General features: G+C 47.0%; 3 protein-coding genes across 6 annotated transcripts in view; 1 reads left to right on the top strand and 2 right to left on the bottom strand.

Annotated features, from left to right (window-relative positions):
* LOC142791897 (xylosyltransferase oxt-like) overlaps positions 1 to 1,073 on the bottom strand; it is a 42,865-nt gene extending 41,792 nt beyond the window's left edge. For both annotated transcript variants that reach the window (XM_075885569.1, XM_075885570.1), the window contains exon 1: positions 882 to 1,073. In XM_075885569.1, coding sequence (XP_075741684.1) covers positions 882 to 1,073 — 192 coding nt within the window. The remainder of the gene's footprint in view (positions 1 to 881) is intronic.
* On the top strand, positions 1,011 to 8,221 carry LOC142791898 (small ribosomal subunit protein uS8). Of its 3 annotated transcripts, none has more exons than XM_075885571.1 (4): positions 1,011 to 1,131; positions 2,319 to 2,456; positions 3,518 to 3,683; positions 8,099 to 8,221. In XM_075885571.1, exons 1-4 carry the CDS (start codon positions 1,026 to 1,028, stop codon positions 8,190 to 8,192), a joined length of 504 nt encoding a protein of 167 aa, XP_075741686.1. In that variant the 5' UTR covers positions 1,011 to 1,025; the 3' UTR covers positions 8,193 to 8,221. The 3 variants fall into 3 exon arrangements, with proteins under 3 accessions (XP_075741686.1, XP_075741687.1, XP_075741688.1); XM_075885572.1 differs by lacking the exon at positions 1,011 to 1,131 and adding an exon at positions 1,928 to 2,055; XM_075885573.1 differs by lacking the exon at positions 1,011 to 1,131 and adding an exon at positions 2,024 to 2,149.
* Positions 8,222 to 13,978: 5,757 nt separating this feature from the next.
* Positions 13,979 to 15,497, bottom strand: LOC142791896 (ATP synthase mitochondrial F1 complex assembly factor 1-like). Its single transcript, XM_075885568.1, has one exon. The coding sequence runs from the start codon at positions 15,346 to 15,348 to the stop codon at positions 14,395 to 14,397; it is 954 nt and encodes a 317-aa protein (XP_075741683.1). The 5' UTR covers positions 15,349 to 15,497; the 3' UTR covers positions 13,979 to 14,394.
* Between the last annotated feature and the right edge of the window lie 182 nt (positions 15,498 to 15,679).

The raw sequence follows: 15,679 nt of genomic DNA, 5'->3' as shown, positions 1-15,679 counted from the left end.
TGCCTCGTGTTAGCACGCCCCGTCTTTGAGAATGAACACTTGCCAACTAGTTCATCTCTCTCTTATTCTACCGCAAAACACTTCAGTCTGGCTCTTCGCACCTGGGTGAGACGTGCTACGCAAACATTGTGGGTTGTGGCGCAATTTCACAACTACGTAGGTCCGCACTTTGTCGAGCTAGGTTGCTCCTTTGAATAATCAGCTGTCGTGTTTGTGCTAATGACAGGCAATCAGTCACACGACTCATCGACCACATTATTCTTTTGTTGACCTGGTGCTCTCTTCCAGCAGAGTAACATGGCAAGATGGGGCTCAGAGGGCCGACTCATCAGTTCTCTGTTTTTGTGTGTCGGCCTCCACTGCTAGATTCTACAAGCCGCAGCAATGCCGCGTTTAGTACGCCGGCAACGAGCGTGATACGCTAGCTGTTCGTTTTTTTTTTTTTTTTTGTACTCTGAATCACTCAGGCAACGAACTATAGATCCAAGGGATTGTACAAATTTAGACAACAATTAATTGTGGATGTTATCAATTTGCCTTCCGGGCAAGCTTCCTATGGGTCTTCTCTCACGCCGTTACGTGGAGTGCGCGCATGACGTACAAACAATCAATGTAGACGAGCTGCGATTGTTCGCGATAAATGCACTACCGGAAAAAAAACAAGCTTCCAAGCAACGCGCGCTCCACAACATCCGAAGAAATCCAGGAGTAACGAAACAATGATAACAATACTCCGGAGAAAGTCACGCTCTCGCAGCACGCGCTCGCAACATGCGCTTTAAAGAAACACCTGCAGCCGCGACAAAAATAACGGCACTACAGCGCGCGTGGAGGAACACTTCACATGCACGCGCGCGACACGAAAGCTTGACCGCGGTCACCTGTGAGTCGGACGCTCTCGATCCAGCCGTCCGTGCGTTCGGAAGATGTCCGGCGTGCGACTCCGATGCCGGCGCTAGGTAGAACAGGTACCCGAGCACGATCTGCACGCTCAGGATGGCCACGCCGATGGCGAAGTACGGCACATGCCTTCGGCACCAGCGTTGACTGGTGACCACCCGCGACACTGCCATTCGCGTGCATTCGGCGAGAGAGCGGCGGGCGTTCAAGAGAAAAACGCACGGCGCAGCGGTGAGTCAGAACCCCCCGACCGAGCGGGCACCACCGCTAATTATCCCGCGGAGGGGAAACGGCCCCGCGCAGGTCGCTTCCTTTTGTTTTGATTTCATGTGTTTGCGGAGCGATTGGCCGAACGGAGTGCGCTCAGGCGGTGGGCGCAGTCCCGAACGAGACGGGGTTTCAGTTTGTAGACGACGGCTAGCCTTCCGTCACGCCTTCTACAAGAAGTCTTCGAGTGGTCTGAGGTTCTTATAGCAAGTCTTCTTCAATCCGTACGACTGCCACGGCAGTGGAGAGACGGAAAGAAGTGGGGCGGATCACGGCATCGGTTTGATCGAACGGCGCGGATCAAAACTCCGGAAACAAATGGGGCGGCGCTACGACGTCCGGCTGTTGCCACGACAAAAAAAGAAAGATGACACGGCAACCTGCCGACTAATAAGCGCGGAAGAGAAACGGCATCGCGTAGGCAGGGCTGCAGCTTTGTTTGACGCGTTCGAGAAGCCGCTGCACAGAACTTTGCGCTGCCTTTTTTTATGTCTTTGAAGAGGCTTTTTATAGGATCTATCCCTTGCTCACCTGCTGCACAATGCGCTGAGATTTGTTAGTCTCGGAGGCCACACATGCATCTTGGGGTCCTCCGAGAACTGTACTCTTCAGAACTAAAATTTAGGACATTTCCGTAGTACTCTTGCAGTTCAGTAACAAAAATGAATGCATTATTCAAGCGCAAAAGTAACGAAAACCTACAAATTAGCAACAAACAAGTAGCTGTAATAAAGGTATATAAAAGCGCGAGCACATTTTACGTCATGACTGCCATGTTTCAAGAAATCTTTGAAATAAAGTGGTAAGCAGCGCCGTCTAGTCAGGCTTCTGTTTGTTTTCCATCACAATGCTCCTCTCTCTTTTTCCCGGCCGCCACCGTCTCTGGAGGTAATCATTCGCCCGAACATTTTTCAATCCGTTTCATCTGTGCGAATTCTCGCTTTCTGCCGCGTTCAAGCCACCGTCCTCGAATAAATCAAAGGTTGCGCTTTCTTTTCGCACCACTATATACGGCACGTACCGTGCGTAGTGCCGTTAAAGAGGACCCATATTCGCCGCGAGCGTAGTGTGTGTGTTTCACGTCGCGACGTGCTGTCGGTCTTTGCCGGCAGCTTGGTTCACCTCTTGGTTCGCCTTGTTTCGCATTGCAGACAAAATGGTGCGCATGAACGTCTTGGCCGACGCTCTCAAGTCGATCAACAATGCAGAAAAGCGGGGCAAGCGCCAGGTGCTCATCCGGCCCTGCTCAAAAGTCATCATCAAATTCCTCACAGTCATGATGAAGCACGGTAAGAACTCGTTTCAAACTTCGTGCGTGGAGTGCATGCTTGGCGGACGTAGCAGCGCTTCGCTTGGCAGTGTGTTCTGTGGTTCTAACGCATTGCCATACATTTCGCGCCTCTTATGACCCGATTCCTCGGAATAGTGTTTGAGTAATCTCGATCTTTCGTGGTGCTTTGTGTCTTATGTGAGCGAGGGTCATTTCGGGTGATCCGTTAACGAGCCCCACCTCGTGTTAATCGACTGTCGTTTCGCGGTTAAATGACAATCGCAGACTGTCGGTACACATGCCCACCTATGGTATCCGCTGTAGTGCACGTTGTTCGCGAACGACAGCGTGCTAAGTTCGGAATTTTGTGGCGGTATTGCGACGTGCGACGCTTGTTTAATTGTAACCACGTGAAGGCCTCAATGCTTCGTTGTCCTGCGATCTTGGCAGGTGCGACCAATTCACATGGAGCTAGTAAATGTAATCTTTCGGGTGCCTAGGGAAGTGCATTGGGGGTACTTGGAGATACTTCTGTCCTCAAGAAACAGTAACTGTGGGACAGGGTCATATTTGGCGTAATCATACCTCCTGTAAACACACCGAACTTATTTGGACACTCACAATTGTGACGGTTGCGCGAAATGTGATGGTTCAATTACAAGGTGGTGTTCTGTGGTCGCATGGTTCAAGCTCTCACATAGACTAGGTACGGGCAATTCATGGGTTCTGACATCAGAGTTGTGATGCATATTTTGCATGGTGTCAGGTGATCAGTCAGTCGCCGCTGCAGGGCAACACCTGCCACGGCTGTCACCAGAGCTCTCACTTTTAATTAGATCCCATAACGAGTTGAGTAACTCCAGTAATCAATGTGTGTCCCTATCGTCACAATTCTCGCTTCTACACTGCCAGACATGTGTGAGATGTTGTCTGCTGACTGGTCTCTTCAGCTTAGAATTTCGTCAACAGTGAACAAAAAACGTATGTGGCACTCTTTGAAGGTGCCCGTGCGCTTTTGAACATGATGTATTAATAGTTGAGAATTCATGACTCACTCGGTATGTTGTCGTCATCTTGCAGGCTACATCGGGGAGTTTGAGATCGTGGACGATCACCGCGCGGGCAAGATTGTGGTCTTCCTCAACGGCCGGCTCAACAAGTGCGGTGTCATCAGCCCCCGCTTCGACGTCCAACTGAAAGACACCGAGACGTGGATGCGCAACCTCCTGCCGTCCCGACAGTTCGGGTGAGGACTTGGTGCTTGGCTCTCACAGCTTTCTGGTGTAGTGTTTCTGAATACACAGTAAGCCTCATTCCCGTGTGCTTAAATTGAACTGCGGAAACGCCACCGCGGTGGTTCAGTGCGTGCGGTGTGCACGAAGACACAGCTTCAATCTCTGCTGCCGCAGTTCCATTTCGAGTCCTTGTATACAATGTACCTTATAGCCCTAGTAACCTTGGGATACTGACCAAAAACATGGTTAATTCCTCAGTCATAAGAATCAAGGTAACGCTAAACGTGTTAGAACAAAGCCTTCGTGGACCCCGGCATCAAACACTTCCGTGTTAAAAATTGGAAGAAAAACTTATGTAAGCATCGAAAATCTGCTCGGAAGACTGTTCTGATGAGCACAGTTTATTTCACATATTTTTGAACAGTTGGATGCATTGTCAATGCGCAACAGCATGGCACGAGGGCATGCAGCGTGCTTCCTACCCTCCTCTTTTCTACCTTCTCTTATCCTACTCTCTCTCTCTTCCACAAGAGCGCTGGTGCTTCACTCCAGCAGGAGGCATTCTTCACTGCCATTTATGGTGGTTTATGGGAACCGTAGTGAGAGCTCGATTGGCCAAGAGACGCCGGAGACAGCCCGCAATGTTGGCATGCCCGTTTCCGACGTTTTTTACCGTCGCCTGCTGCCGTTCGCGGCACAACCAGTAGACACGGCTGTTTGTAAAAAGCGCAATACAGTATTTTCAACCAGTTCCTGCCAAAAATGAAAGTTTCATCCATTGATTCCAGCATCCATCCTTTCGGCTTGGCTGAAAATCTTGGCATCAAAAATTTTGTTCGGTATTCGTTCACACTCTGGCCATAAGCCTATCCCAACCCAAAGCTGGTGAAACAGAAAACACAAGTTTGTTGGTCAGGAGCTGCAGCATTTGGTGCTTTCACTAAATTTTCTCGCTTTTAACTTCAAAAAGGAAAATCCATTTAAGGGATTGTGAAGGGAACGGGTGACATTACGCAGTTGCTGCTACAGGGCATTAAGTAGGCCTCAGGTGTGCCAATCTGTTTGATAGACACTTTGCATCATTGACACAATGCGTTAGTACCGTAATTACTCGAATCTAACGCGCACCTTTTTTCCAATTAAGCCAGTTCATAAATCGCATGCGCGTTAGAATAGAGTACGAACAAAAAATTACGGTCAATTTATTGCCATCTGCAAATCCAAAATGGCCGCCCCCTACGTGCGTCGGCATGGCACGTCGGCCATTTCTGCCTATGTGTTTCCTATGTGCGGCACTTCGTACGTGTGCTGAGGAGTTCGTCATCTAGTAGTGCATTAGCATCGACGGCGTGGAAGGGCCAACTCCAAAAACTCGAGTGCATCACGATGCCGCTTTTAAAAGAAAAGTCATCGCGTGTGCAGAAACGGACGGAAATCGGGCCGCATCGCGGTCGTTCGGAGTTCCCGAAACGTGCGTGCGGAACCGGCGGAAACAAAAGCAGAAGATTGTCGACAGCAAAGCTTCACGCAAAGGCTTCAGTGGACCACAGCAGGGTCGGTTTCCGCAAATTAAAGAGCTCCTCGGCGAGTATGTGCTTGAGCAGCGAGCGGCACAGCGGCCCGTGACGACATAACTGCTCCAAGTGAGGGCTATGCAATTAGCCTTAGAAAAAGGTCTAATGCGGAGCCAGTTTAAAGCGAGCAGGTGCTGGCTAACTAAATTTATGGAGAGGAAAGGCTTTTCCCTCCAAAGGGGAACATGCATATGCGAAAAGTTTTGCGGAGGAGTACGATGAAAAGCTTCACAGTTTTCAGAGGTTCGTTCTAAACTTGCGGCGCAACAACGGCTACCTGCTTGGGCAAATCGGGAATGCCGATCAGACGCCTCTTTACTTCGACATGCTTGGCACCACAACCGTCTAGAAGAAGGGGGCGAAGCAAGTTCGCGTGCTGACATCGGTCCACGGTAAAACTACAGTGACGGCAATGCTCTGTTACACGTCAGATGGGCACAAGCTTCGCACGTACTTCATATTTAAATGGAAGACGCTCCCGGAAGGAGTCGTTTTTTCGAGTGGTGTGATCGTGTGGGCCAGCGAGAAAAATGGGTGCGCGTTGCAATCGATGTCTTACTTTCTTTTTTTTTTTTTCGCGGTGGAGATCGGGTGTGCGTTTCCCAATTCGAGTAAATACGGTAGAATCGAGTAAATACGGTAAGCGAGGTTGGGTTTAAAACTTAGCATCAGCAGCATAGTTACAGTTATTGTGCTAGTATACTCGCATAGTTCTAGCAAGCCTCGCGATACATTTGCACCTAAATGTGTGTTAATCTGATTGGAATTTTACAGCAATTCCAAATGTTTGTTATTCATTATGTAAAATAGTTTATCTATCTGAAATGTCCCCAGAGGAATTATCAAGCCTTTGATATACACAGTGTGTTATGTGCGAGTTGGATTTGTGAACATTTTGCTGTATGGTTAAAACTGAGTCGTGCATTTTGGTGTGGGGAACTGCTTGAAACGCCATGCTGAATTCTTTGTTTGCAGTGTGAAACTTTTACCCAGTTTTCGTTCGTTCCAATCCGACCGTAAAATAAAGACATGAAAACAGTCTAGTAAAACAGGTGTGCTTAGTCTTTGAAGAGATCCCAGGTATCGCTGCAGAAAAACGCGCGTGTGAATCAATCACTATATAGCTTCTCCAGCAGCACCTGAAAACTGATCATTGCAGCTCTGTTGTCTTGTTGGCAGGGGGCTCATAACGAATTGCAAGTAGATGGAGGACTTCTTCCAAGCAAAAGCAGGGCAATTAGATGGGCCCGCTTTTCGTCAACTACCGCACCATGCAGAACCAGCAGACAAAGCCTAGAAATGCATGGGCGGTTTATTTTTAGCAATTGTAAATTACTAAATGCGAAGAAAGTGGAGTGGATTAAAAGATGACTTGCTGGGGGCAGCGACCATAACACTTCCGATTTTCTACACCGAGCCGCAACTGTGGTCATCGCCTCTTGTCCGCTCTCTGGCTTACATACGTGCATTTAAACCTGGCGGTGTTGGCACCACTACTGCCCTGACGGCGAGCGTGAACCGTCTCTCTTTCCTGCTGAAGTTGCGAAGCACGTGATCTTTTTAAGAGCTGGCAGCTGACCAATACTCTCTCGCGTACTACCTGAAGGCATCCAACCTTTGAGACCAACAAGACCTTTGCTGTGAACGAGCGAAAGGAGGGAAACTTTAAGGGCTAAATTTTCTTTGCTATACACAAGTTTAATTATTCATGCACGTGTGCTCAGTGTAAATGATCACAGACATCTAAAAGGTCGCACTCATTTGGAGCGATGTGTGGGGTTTGTGCAGCCCTGACAAACAAAGAAGTACGCAAGTTTTCCTTTTTTAACCACCTATGCTCGCTCCTGCTTTACGAATCTCCCCGAATTTCGAGGTTGCCAGGCTGGCAGATTCGCAATCATTGAGTTTCCTAAAGGGAACTCTGCCGCTAGTGTCTATCAAGGCTGCAACGCATAGCGCTTCAGCGAGCATGGGAATTATGGGTATGACATGGATTTGCCTAGTCTTCGTACTTTACGTTCATTCTGCCTTTGTGTGGCTTTGTCACGAAACCACAATCGGCAAATGTTTATCAGTTACGCTTCACTGCCTTACGATTACTTTAGGCCTACCACTTCAAATCGGGTCACAAAGTGAAAAACGATTTGTTCTTTTCTTTGAAACAAAACCAAAACACAGCAATAAACGAAACCACAAGTGCATTTGCCGCCAGCAAGCACAAAAACTAGGCGAATTCATGTCATACCCATAATTCCCATAGTTGCTGAATGATCGTAGCACCTGTGTCCACTCTAGTTAATTTTACGAAACTCTTATGTTAACAATAGCATATGCCGCATCCGTCGAATGGTTTGGCAAGCTCTGCAAATTGCAAATGCTATTGAGACTTTGTCATTGTTTGCACTGAGGGGCAGTTCAACACTCTTGCACTTATTGAAATAACAGTGTTTATGGGCACTATGCACGAGTTACGGTTTGCATTTTTTGTGTAACAGTGAGCCTTTATGTTAAGCGAGTTTCGTAATTCGTGCTTAGTACAAAAGCAAACTCCTCTTCCTAGCCTGCTTTAAATCCCATTTCGACTGCTGCACCCTTCCTGCTGAGACAATAATGCGTGGCAATGTGCATCTTTTGTCGGGGACCTTGCATCTGTCGTTGCCACGTTTTCACCTCTTTATTTGTGACAAAACACGAAAGAAAGGTCGCGCAGCAGCGTGAACCCTTGTCTAGTAGCAGGATCATTCTGCTGTCAATTCAAGAAAGGAACCGTTTCGTTGCTTCTTGTGAGTGACACGAAATGTAAATGCGAGTTGCGTTCTCGGTTCCTCACCGTGTTCTGTTCTCCTGTGCAGCTACATTGTGCTGACCACGTCCGGTGGAATCATGGACCACGAAGAAGCCAGGAGAAAACATCTGGGAGGCAAAATTTTGGGCTTCTTCTTCTAAGGAATAAAACACATTGGCACATTGCTCCACCACGTGCGTCTGGGTGTCTTTTGCTCTTTGTAGTCTCTGAAACATGCGTCTGTTGAGCATTTATTAAAAGCATTCTTAAGGGGCCAGACTAGTCTTTGGGGCCAAAAAGTGACAAAATAATTCATTTTTTAAAATTGACTTATTTGGTTTCTGCGAGTATATTTCTTTCTGCAATTTTTCACACACCAGTGAGTGGTAATATTTATGTAATGTTATTTTAAGTGCCCATATTTTTGGTGCTGTTAACATGCAAAACCTGCAAAAAAATGGGGAACCGGCTTTTGAACATGATGTATGAATAGTTGAGAATTCACGACTCACTCGGTATGTTGTCGTCATCTTGCAGGCTACATCGGGAGTTGAGATCGTGGCTTCTTTAGAACTTGCCAGCGCCTGTGTTGAAAGCTCTGCTACGAATGTATGAGCACCTTTATGAGGATTGCAAAACATGTACACCATTATTGTTGCTTTTTGAAGAAGCTGTGTGTTTTCAGTTTTTTCCATTTTCTCAAAAAAGTAAGTTTACGACTTCAATTGTGAGGCCTCAATATCTGTAGCTAGGGCAGGTATAACAATCTTTTTGCAATGGAGACCTGTATGTGTGTAGAGTGCAAGTATGGGGCAGAATTTAGAGCACAAGCCTTTTTAATTACTCATCAAAATTGTAACACAATTCCATCTGCTTCTGAAAATGGAAAGTCTATTTTGCTGTAATGTAACCAAGGAAGGCCTAAAAACAAAAAACACATAATTTCAATCTATTGTTGTCAGTCTATGTTGGCATATCTTAAATATCACTTAATTGAATACTTTTTTTATATGACTGCCTTAAACAATATGAGGTAAACTTGTCTCGGGAACAAAGTAAGTTACAGGAAAACTAGTCAAATATTTGAAATCGGCTGAAAAAAACTGCATAATCCTGTGCAGTTTGATCTTGCGGGGGAGATAGCCGGCGGGATCAATTTTCCTCAACATGCATATATCATCTGCAAAATATTAACAGCAATACTTAGCTTGGAAGGTATTTTACAGCAACTTCGACATTTGAATGTTCAAAGTATTGACACCACCTAAAGAGGGACCCGCTTACTTTCCTCACGTCACTACGCTGCAATCAGTAAAACAAGTTGTGATTACTTAGGCACTATTCTTTTTTTGCCGCGTTTGTTCCAGCAGTTCATACTTCTCGGCGGCTGGTCACGAGTGCGTGGCTGTGGTGCACACGTTGAAAGTTTTGTGTTTGGCCACAATGCTGTCGCGTTTCCTATTGAAAAGAAATGGTTGATGCAGACTGTGCGGAAGTGCGTCACAGTTTTTTTGTTGTTGTTGTTGAATCAACAACACAAAAGATCATCATACTGCTTGGACCCGTAGCCCAAGGCTAGTCCTGGGTCCAAAAAAAAAAATGTATACAGTGATGCAGGCTTACTGTTACATAAAAAAGAAACTAACACTCACAAACACACGGTGTTGTACAGTACTACTACAAGCATTTTTTAGCATGCGATCTTCGTGCCAGACGACAATAAAATCTGTAATCGCAATGGTGTCAAAAGGTGAACCAGCGCGATCAAACCACTAAAGTGTACATAATAACATAAACAAGACAACTCAGAGACATAAAGTAGTCAACAATACCAGTATGCGTACTCCCAAATGCAATGCAGATACAACATTCATTGCTAGGCCACGACAAGATTAACAATCCAGAACAGCGGCACGCATTTTGAAAATTGCATACACCAAATAACCATCCAGCTCGTATGATGTTTCTGTGACGGCAACGCGACATGCCAGGAAACAAAAAATCGCAAACTTAGCTCGCATCATTCAAGCTTAGATAAAAATTTTTTATAGAAGTGTTAAAATTTTATAGAAGTGTTAAAAGTTCTGTGTGCTGATGTGGTTGAGAACTGCACACGCTAGGTGGCGGCGATTGCACCCAATAAGCAATCCGCAACTATGATGCCGGCCGCATCTGCCACCAGGCATTGCACATTCTACTCTCTGCTCCCCCTTCTTCTACATCCCGCTTATTCCTTTAGGCTACGGCCCATGAGTCGCTGAGCGGAAACGCACAGGTGCACACACTCGCCCTAGATCTTAGCTGCCGAGCCCAGTGTAGGGTTCACTGTGCCGCTTCCCCTGACACAAATACGTCGCGCGACACACTACTGCCCACATATACAGACATCCTACACTACTACCAGTTCGGAAGATGCGTATACCCTGCTGCACACCACGATTTTAACAAGACACGAGGCCGTCTGATGGTGCAAACTACAGACCGGCAGCTTCCCACACCCCATCCTATACGGTACAATTTTCCTGGAACAGATAGCGCTAAGGTGCAAGCATTGCTCATATCCGGCAACACTCATACAGATGGTGTGGACGTGCACGCATTACAACACAAACACCCCAGAGTCGTGGCAGTCCCTCTTGCGTGCCTCCGAGCCAGAAGACCAACGCCGGCTCATCCAGTGCACGGTGGAGGCTGCGGTACTCCCCTGAAGTAGCGCAACCAGTCTGTACTGGTCTCCTCCATTTTTTTTCATTTTTTTTTCTGGGAGAAATAAAAATACCACCACCGGCGGCTAGTAGTCTCAGGGTTCTCAAACAGTAACTGGCCGATAATCAGGGGCTCGTAATTCATTATCTGTTGCTTGTTCCAGCTAACGATTAGCTGTGTCACGACTAACAGGCCTCTAGCAACACATTGCAGGTAAAAAACTCGAAGCCAAAGTTTTTGTGTCGGTACTCTTTTCAATATTTATTTATGTGCTGTTTACAATTAATGACTGAAACTCGGTCAAAACAACCCATTGCTACATATTATTGAGTACCTCGAAATTATGCTATGTGAATTTTTTCTTTCTGTAGACAGTGCACGACTATTTATGCATGAAAGAGGCATGCCTTGGTGCAGAGTTCAAATGTTTAACCAGGACAAGCTTTTCAACAAGTTGAGAGAGAAAAAATAAATGTTTTTATTTGAGAAGATAGCCGAGCAGAGGTGTCCTTAGCTCGGAAGGCTTCTTTGATATCATTGGCAGCATTTGGTTGGTTCCAAGCATGTTCTTAAGTATTCGGCCACTATGGCATGCCTATATATACTGACAGTCAGTAATAATTGACAACTCGGTTGAGGAAAAAGCCAGGGCCGCTTAGTGGGCTCGCAATGAATTTCCTCTGAGATCAATGTGGTTCTGTGACAGTCTTTATTCACAATTGCAGTGAAAGCTTTCTTTGCGACATACTATCTGTACAGATTTCCTTTACACCTTCATGCTGCTAATGGGCAGGCAATTTCTTCTCTCTATGTACGAATTCAGGTGGGAAAAGAGGTTGGTTACAAAAAAACGCTCACTGACAATTACACTAATGCAAATTCTGAGCACAGCTTCGTGTTAGGTCAAGATCAGGTGTACTCGGAAGTTACACTACGCCATTATTCATTTTTCTGCATATAAGTTGGGTACTCGCTACACATCTGTAAGGTATTATGTGCGCTTCCTTGATGACGCATGTGGCCGACGACCACGAAGAATTATGGCAGAGCACTTTGCAGTGGGTGGAAAACATAAAACCACCCACTCGTGCATTCAGCATTGTGTGGCGACTGGTTGTTATTTTATTCTGCCATGCTATAGGTTACCATACATAGGTCAATGCGCTTTCTTGCTCGAAATAGCGCCCCTATACAGTCTTTTTGCAAATGATCGCGCTTCAAGAACCAGTGTGGCTCTGTGATGGAATGCCACACGAAGGGACCAGGTTCAAATACCATTCAATCTTGAGTATTCTTTCCTCATTTTCATTTTTTCGTGTCTATTGGTTACACCGACGGCGACGTTGCTCAACGCAGGAACAGGCGCCTGAGCTATGCCTAGTCTTAATGGTCCAGAATGCTTGAGAATGTTTCCTCAAGAGCATCCTTGCGTTCCTTTGCTTTGAATGCTTCAATGTCCTTCGGGAAGACTGGAGAAGGTTTTTCGGGAAGTAAAAGGAAGATGCGCTTTATTTTTTCTTGGGGCATTTGAGCAGGGCCAAGATCAGCAAGTACCCTGCAGTCCACAATTGCAGTTGAGTATTACCTTTCTTCTTTTTGAAAACAATAGACCGTTTAAGTGACTGCTTTTGATATGTGCCATTGCTTACCTTACCGTCTTTCACACAAGTGTGGTATGGTATTTCCTGAAACAAGATAACTGTTGCATAGCTCTGAAAAAAATTAACTGCAATACTACCAAGAGACACGAGTGTGCCACTAAGGCCCGTATTCACAAACTAACCCCATGCTTATTATGCGTTTTCCTTCTCGGTTTTAAACCTTTATTGCACTTGATGAAAAAAGTAGGCCGGTGTTCTCGAAATGATCTTGTCACCGTTTACCCTGGCACCATTTTTGTCCCCTTGTAACGCATGTAGAGAGTACAAAAACTTGAGGAAGACGTGAGGTGAGGCCAAGGTTGGTTTGTGAATACGGGTCTTATAAGAAACCCTCGTACCTATCGGCCGTATTACTAACTGCGATACAAACGCTGAAAAACTTTTGAAGGGCGCTCACCGCATAGGACAGAAGAGAAATCCAGGGCCACAGACAGCTTCCCAAATCCCCTTTGTGTATGTCTGTGCAAGTGTTCACATGTGTACATAACATTAAAAATGTAGAATTTTTTTTTTGAAAGCCAGGGTTGCTTCACCCTCGCCAGACTTAAGGAGCACAAGAATTTTAACAGCTTGAGTCGCTTACTTAGGATTACTCTGATGATTTAAAATGCACACATAAATGTATGCAATTACGCATGAGGTGAAACTAACTATTTGTCTAGGAGAAGCCCAATCAGACACTCCAGAAGGGGTGTCTGCCATGCTCGGCAGCAGGATTTCCTCTCGGGGGGGTGCAAGCCGGTGTTGCACCACGGCTGGGTGAGCAGGAGAGCACTAGTGTGGCTTGGGTGAGGGAAAGTGCTGGAGAAGCTTGAAGGGGGCAAGTGCCCCTTTTGCACTCCCCTGCCGACACCCGTGGGTCTGCCGCAGTTTTTGGCCGCGCCAACGGTACTAGAAGACCGTGGCCCTCCGCCCGTTTGCAGGCCTCCTCGACTGCCGACAACTGGACTGAGAGCTCGCAGCTTTCAAGAACTCTCTCCCAGTCCTATGCTGAACTTTGCCCCACCTTAACATTGGGCACTGCCAGAGCGAGTGTGCGATTCATGGCCGCCTATGTTCCTCCTTTAAGAATTCTCGATTGGAGAGTTGCAACATTGCTTGTAATTTTTTCAGCTCACAAGCAGCACCTGCAAGCTCATATCCATCGGTTAAAATGACAACAGAGAGCTGCCAAATATACCGAATCTACGCTTGGGCTTTGCTTGCCACCGATTCAAGACAACATTTTGTGACGGTTTCATGAAAACTACGACACATTGCAAAAACTTCCTAGCCTGAATTCGCTTTCAGAACCATGCCATTATTGCTAGCTGTTTGAACATTGTACGTTGCAGGCTGTGGCTATCTCTCATCACACTTGTGAACTACGGGGGTGACCAGAGCTTTACAAAAAAATAGCGCAAACTGTACCTCAAGTGACAAACACGCACATTGTTTGTTTTGGTGACGCCCTGTGCATACAAATGTAATAGATACCACCGGGTTTAGGCAAGTGCCTGACTACGCTTCCTGCACATTCCACTGCTACTACAGCAGCAGAGGCAAGCTCACATACATGCCTCACAAGAAATAAATCATGCGGTTTGTGTGAATTAGTCATTTCATTCAACTTTTACTCACAATTCGATGGATGCCAAAGACGGTTATGGTGGCCCATAAGTGTAACACTTATGGCACACAAATATGAATGTGGCACTGTCTTTCGGTCACGCGTTGATGCAATCTTGAATCAAAGACGTGCCCGCGAAGGATGCATGGGTGGGGAGGGGGGGGGGGACGGCCCTCTACATTGACACAATAGGGATGGGCGCGCTGCAATTGCAATAAGCCCCCCCCCCCCCCCTCCTACGGGGAACCCTGCACACGCTTGCGTTTGCAAATGTTGTTGCGGTGGTTCGCTCGCCACAGAAATGTGCGCAGACTTCACGAAGGCGCACACTATAATCACGAAATCTACACGTTCAATTGTCTCTACGAAAGTTCTGCAGAAGTCCTTTCAACGCTGCCTCACCGAAGAACCTTCCTGTTCCTGCGTCAACGACGACTCGAACTCTCTGATAAGGGCCTCATGGTTGAAAGAGCGCGACTCGCGGTTGAAGTTCCACAGGAGAAGCTTCTTCTTCAGCTCGTTCCCACCGTAGTAGAGCTGGAGCTGATTGACCAAACACTGCGCTTCCGTGGGACCGATAACCTTGGCGTCGTACTCTCCGCTCATCAGAACAACCGACAAGTCATCCTTCGAGGCGAGCTGAGTCCAGTAGTGGAAGGCAAGGCAAGCCGGTGCTTCGCTGCCATGCCTTTGGTAACTAGCCAAAGGAGTCATGTGACACTGATCGCCTAAAAACTGGGACAGTACGAACTCGTAGCCTCCGGCTTTCCTGGGAAGAGGGTAGAGGAACACGGGATAGTCCCTAACCCGTTCCCGTATCGTCTCGTAGGTGGAACTAGGGATCACCGCGCAGACCGCGTCTCGGCCGGAATGCAGTTGTTTCCAGGCCTCGGTGATCTCAGAGACGGAGTTGCAACGGAAGCGAAGCTCCCGTATCGCCTCTGCGTCGAACTTCGAAGGCCTCACGTAGCTCGGTTCTGGATGCAACGACTTCACGTCCCTGCTAGTTGCGTTCACCACACCGCTGTGCTCGGACCCCGACTCGTTCGTCGTCGCAGTCTTTCGAGGCGTCGTCGACGCCGTCTCCTCCGGCTGGCGATGACGTCTTTTGAGCGCGTCGGGATCTCGACGCTCCAGTTCTCGAATCTTGTCGGCGTACTTGTTGTAGAACGGGTTGCTCGTGAACGCAGGCGAAGCGTCGGAATCGCTGCTCAATGGTCTTGCCGGTATCCTGGTTCGTGGTGCGGCAGGTACGGTTTTCGGTTCACCGACGTTTCGATTTGAGGCGCTGCGGCCGAGACGTTGCAGTGAAAGTCGCCATGCTGGCCTGAAGAGCGTCATCGCGACGAAAATAAACTGACGGCTCACGTTAGATTGGAACGCCGATGAACGCTACTTACGTTGTATTCAAAAGAACACAGCGAACGTGCCGGTATTAAAACACCCATCCGCACGTTGCACAACAGACGTCGTAATAACAAACGCATTATTTTAACGTGCCAGCTCGTCTTGGCTAGGTTGCGATTGGGTGTACGATGTTCTAAACAACGCTTACTTTAGTTGTAAATTAGTGATATCACATTCCAAACCTTAAATACTAAATTTTCAATTAAATAAAGCGCACTTATTTGACATTTACAAGTTTGCTTTTAAGGACTTCAAATGTTTTTGT

The sequence above is a fragment of the Rhipicephalus microplus genome, unplaced genomic scaffold, assembly GCF_043290135.1.
Source record: "Rhipicephalus microplus isolate Deutch F79 unplaced genomic scaffold, USDA_Rmic scaffold_198, whole genome shotgun sequence".
Taxonomy (NCBI): Eukaryota; Metazoa; Arthropoda; class Arachnida; order Ixodida; family Ixodidae; genus Rhipicephalus; species Rhipicephalus microplus.
This window is presented reverse-complemented; position numbering and strand designations above follow the sequence as displayed.